A 9674-nucleotide genomic window follows, 5' to 3' on the forward strand; every position below is an offset into this window, starting at 1 on the left:
TTGTTTCCGTTCTCTTACTTTAGTTGGGGCCTCGGTGGTCGAGTGGTCTAAGTAGTTACTACTGTAATCACTAGACAGTCAACACTGAGGTTGTGAGCTCGAACCCCGCTGGTGAGGGTGCACTCGACTCCAATCTAAATTGACTAGGATTGTCAGTTTTCCTATCGAAGGTCGGTGGTTTTCTCCGGCTTCCTCCACCAATAAAAACTGGCCGCCACGAAATAGCCCAAAAGCGGTGCTTAAAAGTGGCGTTAAAACACCAAAAGATCAAAATCAATCAAAATCTTACTTTAGTTTGCCTCAACCAAATGTTATGAAACTTATACACAATGCTTATTACCACAAAACACAGATCAAGTTTGAATTTTGGTGGAGTCACTTTTACTGTTCTAGAGTTATGCCCCTTTACAAATGGAAAAATTGCTGATTTTTTTGTGTCCGTTCTCTGACTTAAGTTTGTCTCAACCAAATGTTATGTAACTCATACACAATGCTTATTACCACAAAACTCAAATCAAGTACAAATTTGGGTAGCGTCACTTTTACAGTTCTTGAGTTATGTCCCTTTATAATGTTATATGGAAGCAGGGGCATCATCTGTGTCCCATGGACACATTCCCCATTGATTTTTTTATACGCCCGTTTACGGGACGTATTATGGTATATCGTTGACCGTCCGTCCGTCCGTCGTCAACATGTCGGACATTAACTCAAAAACGCTTTTACCAATATGCATGAAACTTTGGTGAATTGTTTATATCTATTGACGTAAGCTCCCTTTTGTTTTTTATAAATTTCGATTTACCATTTCCGAAGTTTGGAGTTTTATTCATTAAAAAAGGGGGGATTTTCCAGTTTTCGGACAATAACTCAAAAACAATTTCACCAATTTGCAAGAAACTTTGGTGAATTGTTTAATGCTATCGACATGAGCTCCCTTTTGATTTTTATAAATTTTAGACTATACGTTTCTGATTTATGGGGTTTTATTCGTTACAAAAAGGGGGATATTCCTGTTTTCCGACAATAACTCAAAAATGCTTTCAGCATATTTTATGAAACTTTGGTAAATTGTTTATATCTATTGTTGTAAGCTCCCTTTTGATTTTTATAAATTTTAGATTTTATTTTTCCGAGTTACAAGATTTTATTCATAAAAAAAGGGGTGTTTTTCAAGTTATTGGACAATATCCTTAAAGTGCTTAGAGCAGTTTTCATTAAACTTTGATGACTGATTTATATCTATTAAGATAACCTCCCTATAGTTTTTTTTATAAATTTCTAATATAACATTGAGAAGTTATTGAACTTTATTTGTTTATATTCTGACAACAGATTTACTAGTATTGCGCAACAGCACAGTGTATTGCACAACAGAAAGAAATCTTTAATTGAATATAAATTCAATTCATATAACCAATTTCAAGTTCTTTGACTACATTTATTCAGAAACCTATAATATGTCAAATATTTAATTACAATCCAAATTCAGACCAGTATCAAGCTTGAATATTGTGTCCTTTTTTGCCCCAACTGTTCAGGGTTGGACCTCTGCGGGCGTATCCAGCTGCACTCAGCGAAGCAGTTTATTTATTAAAGGCAGTGCTTTAATGCCTTTCTAGTTGCCGGGTTAATCCTTCCTTCCGCGATATCCAACTTATCTACGTGGGGGGTCATTATACTCCAAGTAGATCCGGAAATGTTGAATTCTCTCCTCTTCTTATTGCGATATAAAATGTTTTTTGTTTCATTTCATTTACATTGGGAAATAGAGAAACGATCATTGTGTTTTGTTAGTTTTAAAAACTTTTGATATATTAGTATTTTGCATTATAAGCAGTCAACCGATTGACAAACTAGAATTATTTGAATTCCGTGTGGAAAGAGGTCGGGTTAATTTCGAGTGTTATCTGCAATCTAGATGTTTATAAATCATTTCAGTCGTTGATATAATAATTAAAGGTCGACTGAACATGAATTATATTATACAATTTAAAGCGCATTTCTGTTTAAGCACGTGAACCCGTCTAACGTTATTTTCGCAGTTACATAAAGTAGCAAATTATCGTTCCTGAATAGGTGGCGCCGTGGTAGCGGATCCTGTTCCTCTTCTTCCGGTTTCTGCACTGTGCAACTATTTCAGTTATATTTTTAAGCAGTTAAGCTGCTTTATGCGAGCACCCTAGATTTGTGTTCTACCCAATAAATGCTGAAATATGTGCCATTGTTATTATCTGGCTGGCTATTATGTTATTTATAACTAATTGAACACTTTTTTCATACTTTTAATTCTGGAATACAAAAAATATGACCAGAAAAACCTTAAATGATCGTCGAACCACCCAAAAGTTTAGAAGTTGCACATAGGAAGTAGTGCTCAATAGAAATCCTTATGTAGTTTATTATCCCCTGTGCTTTTGGCCAAGATGTCAAAGAACAATTGCATGAATTATTTCATCGCCGAAAATCTCTAATTACAAGTCGTTTACAGTTGCCAAATGGCACAAAGCGCAGGAATATTGTATAACGGCTGTGACTAATATGACACGGAGTTGAAGTCTCAGTTGGCGGTAATTTTAACTTCGTCGACAAAACGTAAATCAAGGACGTTTTAAATTTGGTGATTTCTGATAATAATCATTTTGTTCAACCGCTAGCTTTATACCGAAAATCGCCAACATGTTATGTGTAAATCCGAGTAAATCGTATCTGACTGACAAAAACAACATTGAAAAACAATGGATGCCATAAACCGGAAATGAAGACAATTATAATACCGGATCTAATTCCGGGGGCGGATTAGGGTAATTCCGGGTTTGCCGATCAAATACAATAAAAATATAATAATTCCAGGCATGAGACAAAATACATCTATCATGATGAAATATAAACTCTAGAATTGAAAACCAAAGATATATTGAAAAGAAAGAAAAAGCAGGAAATATTTTATACAGAAACTCAAATTTTCATGTCAAAAACCAATAAAATGTGACAGTATTTTCCTTATCATTAATAAATATTGATATTACATGTAGATGTTTTTATTGTTTAAACATATTACTTCAATTCCATGAGGTAATTTCTTCTCAATTTTGAAGGGCCTATAAAAATCTGGAAGTTTCTTACTTTATTTTTACAGAGGAACTAGCTAATATAATATATAGTGCAACTAGATATGATACACTTAAACAGTTTTGAATTTGAACTGTTTAATATAATGGTATAATTAGTAATAAATAATCAATTGTTGAGACAACACACCCACCCACAGTGATACCCTCAGCCTCCCTCAGCCTTCCTAATACAAAAAAAAAAGATTATTTGAATTCATAAATTAATATACAAGACAATTACATTTATTATTAAACATGTTAAACGACAGTGAGTGACACTGACAATGAAACAAGTTAACTTAACACCAAAAGCACATTAAAGTATCTTACTGAGTTATGAACTATTTCAAGTAAAAGCAGGACCTGGAATTTAGGTTGTGGACCTTTCAGTTTGGAGTGTCAAAGGTCCTGGACTGTCCAGTACCAAATGTTAATTTTAACCCCTGCATTCACAGTAAAGCGATTTTGACGTGTATTGCAATTCCAAGTAGAATTCACTTTTGGACATTAAACGTTTCGAATGCGTATTAAACTAATTCAAATCAGTTAATAATGTGAATCGAATTCGAATTATGTGTGAACACAGTATTGATATATATAAGAAATGAAGAATATTAAAAAAAGATGGACAAAATATTTGTATTAAATTTGTTGCAATTTTTGTCTTGCCTTGACAGAGTCAAAAAGTGAGACATATATATATATATATAGGCATGCTGTTTTGGCGGAATCAACAATGTATTAGTTTGTGATTTTGTGATAAGGTCTGGTTTCTGGTAGGTCAATGACATTTTGTAAGTAGTTGTGTTAGCATAGGCACATCTCATTACCATAGAGAATATTTGGCCCCACCCCCTTAGTCATGGTCTATTGACTTTGAAACTTTGCATAGTTTACATGTATATGTTTGTGATTAGGTCAGTTTAGGGGGAACCACTAGTGGTAGGTCAATGATATTTGGTGTGCAGTTGTATAAACTTTTTCATTTTAATTTTCATTGAGATCATTTGGCCCGCCCCCTCAATCATGCTCTTTTTACTTGGAAACTTATGTTACTTTGAAATTTCATTTATTAGTTTTCGATTAGGTTAGTATTAGGGAAACCAATAGTGGTAGGTCAATGATAATTGGCATGTAGGTGTAGAAGCATTAGTACGTCTCATTTCCATAGTCGATATTTGGTCCTCACCCCTCAGTCATATGCATGATCTATTGACTTTGAAACTTTTACTTAGTTTACATGAATGAGTTTGTGATTATTATGATTATGTCAGTTTAAAATTACCAGTAATCTTAAGTCAAAGCTATTTGGTATGCGAACGTATTGGTATTCAAAAGTTTCATTTCCATGGATATTATATAACCCCACCCCCTCATTATGGTTCATTGACTTAGAAATTGAATTTGTGTTAAGGTTTTTTTAAAGGGAACGACTTATGAAAAGTCAATGGTATTTGGTTTGCAGTTGAACAAGCATTGGCACCTTTCATTTCCATAGAGATTGTTTAGCCTTGTACCTTCAGTCATGGTTCATTGACTTTGAATATCACTTACATGTTAAAGTATTACTATTTTAAGTGTAACATTTGCATTATCAAAATAACAAATAGGCAAAACATTACGTTGTGTTAATAGCTTATTATAGATTAGACATGTAGAGGGTCTACAAAAATCTCTTGATATTTTACATGAATATTGTTCATCATGGAAACTACAAGTTAATACTGATAAATCAAAAATTATGATATTTAATTCTAATGGCAAGACATTGTTAAACCATTTTACCTATGATAATGCATATCTTGAAACGGTTACAAATTATTGTTACTTGGGTATTGTTTTAAAGTATAATGGCAATTTTTGCCTTGCTGTGAATACTCTATTGGAAAAAGCCAGGAAGGCATACTATAAGATAAAGAAAACTATAGGTCTCAACAACCCATGTAGACTTCTTGAAAAATTGTTTGATTGTTTAGTTACTCCCATTCTTACATATTGTAGTGAAATTTGGGGGGTGGATTCACATTTTAAAGACTCTGATCCCTTTGAAAAACTTCATGTTAAATTTATCAAAGATATATTAGGGGTTCACTGTAAGGCATCTAATGATGGATGTCGAGCCGAACTTAATAGAATTCCCTTGAAAAATAAAATATTATATTCAATATTCAACTACCTGAACCATATAGTTTCTTCGGAAAATTCTTTGGCATATGATATATTCACTAAATCTGTAGATTCAAACCCTTGGGTCATAAAGGTCAAGAGTCTTTTGAATGGACTTGGAATGTCTTATATCATCAATAACTTTAATTATGTTAAAGGTAATTTAAATTCTATTAAACAAAGAATTAATGACCAATGTTTGCAAGTTCAAAATGCAAATATATTTGAATCAAAAAAGTTAGACTTTTTCAAGAGTGTCTACATAATGGGCAGAAGACCACCCTATGTTGATATATTGAAAAACAGAAGTGACAGAGCTGCAATATGTAAGATCCGTATAAGCGCTCATATACTGATGATTGAAAGAGGGAGACATCTAAATATTCCCAGAAATGAAAGATACTGCTCTGTATGTAATTCTGGTCAAATTGAAAATGAAAAACATTTTCTTTTACATTGTGAAAAATACTCAACTAAAAGGGCCATATTTTACCAAAAAGTTTCAAATATAATCGTTGATCCTACAAAATTTCAAAAAAATTAAAATAATGTAATCTTTTTATTAAATAATAATTCATACACAATCCTAAAATTGACTTCCTCTTTCATTTCAGACAGTCTGAATCTGCATAAAGCAGAACAAACTCTATAAAATTGTCAATATGTCTAATTCATAATTATTGTTTATAATATTACATATTAATATTATAGTCATTATTTGCAATACTTATTATGTATGATCAACTATGTAATTAATATACCATGAGCCTTAACCATTTATTTTTGATGAGTTTGTGCTAATAAAATATTTGTATTTTTTTTTGTAATTATTATAAAAATAAGGAGATGTGGTATGATTGCCAATGAGACAACTATCCACCAAAATTCAAATGAAGTGGATGTAAGCAATTACAGGCAACCGTACAGCCTTCAAAAATATATGTTGCATCATTGCTAGGCCATTATAACAACATCAACATTTCTTGTAATACTAGTATACAAGAAAATTACACCATTTCAGATAGTTTCAGGTATGATTTGATAATTGTGTATAGTGGCACCAGCTGATCCAACTAAAAGCGCTAATATGGCATATTCAAACTCTAGTACATAGTGGAATTAAACCATACACCACTGTTGGACACCATAATTGAAATTATTATTCTGAAAAGAATATTCCTCCATGCAGCCTGCAACAATTAGCAAAACCTATACTGCATAGTAAGATATAAACGACCACGAAATGACAAATGTAAAACAATAAAACTAAAGCAGCCTGATTTATGTACAAAACAATTATGAAAAATAAATATGATATACAGCAACAATCAACAATCACCAAATTATTGGGTCCTCACTATGGACAGGTACATACAGAATGTGGCGGGTTAAACATGTTAGCTGGCACAAAACTCTCCCCTAACATGGGACAGTGTATGTGCATAATCTCAGACATTAAATCTTTAAAAAATAAATTGGAAATAACTTTTGAAAGTGGTAGGATTGGATAGCAGAAACATTACGGTACAAACATTATTTGATACTTGAGAAATAGCTGAGATATATAGATTCTACCACTGCATCGAGTGTGATACGATATTTATCCACTCGAGACAGTTAAATTTTCAAATTTAACTGTCGAGAGTGGATAAATATCGTATTACACGAGATTTGGTGGTGGAATCTGTTTCTCTAATGATTTTCAAACAATATGCAGGCAAACTTATTCCGTCTTTTCGAATGATCTGTAAAAAGATGTGTTCTTTCTATGTGACGTCATCAGGCATGGTCGCCTTTTTTTATGCCGTCACAATAGGAAATTCAGAGAAAAGCAAGTAAATTCGACGTCATAATCGGATTTTAACCAATGAAGAACTGAGATCAAACGAACCACACGCTGATTAAATTTTTTGTATACAATGGGTGCAGAAAGGGATAAATTGACGAAGAATTAGAGAAAAATATTTTCATCCATTCTTCCGCTATATTCATCTTAACTTCTGCCAAGTTTACCTTTGATTTTTTTAATTAACTGCCTATAGCGCCTTTGGTGCTTTGATTAATTAACGATGCCAAGTAATTGTTGTTGTGTACCTGGATGTCATTTAAGAGGAGGACATGCATTTCCAAATGACTTAAAAAGAAGGAAAAGTTGGATCAACGCCATGGCCCATACGCAGATTGGACGAGAACACGATGATATCGTGGAGTCCATCTCAATCAGCTGTTGTTTGCAAGGCACGTTTTACTGAAAAAGACTACGTGCAGGAAACTATTCATGGTAAAACTCTATTTTCTTTGTGAAATATATAGTTATATATGTAATCTCCATGCGAATAAACCAAAGTCTGTTTACAACCGCAATTATCGTTTTAGAATAAAAGGGGGTGGGTAATTCAAGACGTCATCATTTTTTGGATTACGATTCAATGTGATCTGTTTGAGATTTTTTGGTGATTGCTACAATTATAATGATTTCTTACCAGAGGTATATCATACTGAGAATTATTTTAGCAGTAATTATGCTAATGTAGTAATGACAGGAATGCATAAGCTATGCCTCATAGACTTTCTTGAAAAATATCAATGACAATGTTGACAGGAACAAAACAATGACATGCTCTCATCTATATGATAGTTATTTAGGTACAAACAATGTACGTTTGTTGCATAAGTCTCTCATTGTTTGTCCTTTGGATTTACATAACATACATTGAATCAGGCAAACATAGTTTTATCCAGATTGTAATGAATAAATCTAGTTAATATTTCGCCAGGCAGTACAAAGTATACATTGCTAATGGAAGTTCATTTAATTATAAAAAATCTAATGTTTTATAACCTTTTTCAGGGCGCAAACCCACCATACAGAGACTTAAGTCTACTGCAATTCCCAGCCTATTTTCCTGGACCAAGCAAGAGACTGAATCGTCCGCAAAAAGAAGAATCAGGGCAGTTTCCTGTGAAAACAAAAGAACTAAACTTGATGAATATTGTAGTAGAAATCTAGAGGAAAGTTTTGATTGTAAAGTTGGTTTTCCTGAAGAAGTCATTCATACTGCAGAAAGGATTTATGACTGTCCACCACCAACTGCCGAGCTAATGTTGAGCTTCACAGATGGAATTACGCAAACACCATCAATGCCTATGTTTTCAGCAGAGAATTTTGAAATGAAGACACGTGACACAGCCATGCATTTTTATACCGGTTTAGAGTTGTATACTAAATTTTTATTTGTTTTGACCACACTTGGTCCAGCAGCACATTGTTTGAGATACATATATTTTCAAATTGATAGGGTGTCAGTTGAAAATCAGTTTTTTTATGACTTTGATGAAATTGAGGCATCATACAACCAACTTTGAACTGTCTAGATTCTAGATTGAATCTAGTGTTAAGAATATTATGTATACATGGATTATTTTTATGTCTAAACAGTGGTGTGAGGCTAACACTTGGCCATCTAGTGGTTTAGTCAGGTATTTTTCACCATCCAACTTCAAATTAAAGTTTCCTACGACTTGGATTATTATTGACAGCACAGAATATCCCGTGATAAAACCTAAAGCTCCTAGAGCTCAGGCAACCTTTTCATCAAATAAAAACAGAAACACTGAAAATTCTTGAATGTTCGACACCTGGTGGTTTAGTCAACTATGTCTCTATGTCACATAGAGCGAATTATTGGACTTGGCAAAACATACAAAATTCTAATAAATCCTATGAATGAAACTGAAACAAAACTTTCATCTGAAATAACATTTAGTTGTTGTATGTTGTGTAATTTTAGAACTTGTATTGTGCCAAAGGATGCATAAATAAAAATGACGCAATGAATTTTGTTCTGATATATATATATTTACAATTACATGCACATGTAAATTGTAATGCATATAAAAATAAGGAGATGTGGTATGATATTCAGTGAGTTTATCAAACTAAAGTGCATAAGAAATGGGTTTAAGCAGTTACAGGTGTTACTGTCACCGTACAATCTCCAACAATGAGAAAAACTCGTACCCTTTAAAAAATTTCAGAGATCTTACAACTAAGTTTTGTTGTCTCACCTTGACTTTGGTGAATTTTTTATATCTGTTGATGTAAATATAAAAAAGAAGATGTGGTATGATTGCCAATGAGACAACTCTCCACACATGCACAAGAGACCAAATGACACAGAAATTAACAGCTATAGGTCACAGTACGGCCTTCAACAATGAGCAAAGCCCATACCGCACAGTCAGCTATAAAAGGCCCAGAAATGACAATGTAAAACAATTCAAACAAGAAAACTAACGGCCTATTTTATGTAAAAAAATGAACAAATATAACAAATATGCAACACATAAACAAACCACAACCACTGAATTACACTTTTATAGGCTCCTGACTTG

General features: G+C 33.0%; 1 protein-coding gene across 2 annotated transcripts; it reads left to right on the forward strand.

The window, feature by feature from the left end:
* The first annotated feature begins 2062 nt into the window (after positions 1-2062).
* LOC127737486 (uncharacterized) lies at positions 2063-9117 on the forward strand. Of its 2 annotated transcripts, none has more exons than XR_007999568.1 (2): positions 2063-7560; positions 8131-9117. XR_007999568.1 is itself a non-coding variant. In XM_052248220.1 (2 exons), exons 1-2 carry the CDS (start codon positions 7476-7478, stop codon positions 8643-8645), a joined length of 600 nt encoding a protein of 199 aa, XP_052104180.1. In that variant the 5' UTR covers positions 7421-7475; the 3' UTR covers positions 8646-9117. The 2 variants fall into 2 exon arrangements, 1 of the variants encoding a protein (XP_052104180.1); XM_052248220.1 differs by having other exon boundaries at positions 7421-7560.
* The last annotated feature ends 557 nt before the right edge of the window (positions 9118-9674 follow it).

This window comes from Mytilus californianus, unplaced genomic scaffold, assembly GCF_021869535.1.
Source record: "Mytilus californianus isolate M0D057914Y unplaced genomic scaffold, xbMytCali1.0.p SCAF_4, whole genome shotgun sequence".
Taxonomy (NCBI): domain Eukaryota; kingdom Metazoa; phylum Mollusca; class Bivalvia; order Mytilida; family Mytilidae; genus Mytilus; species Mytilus californianus.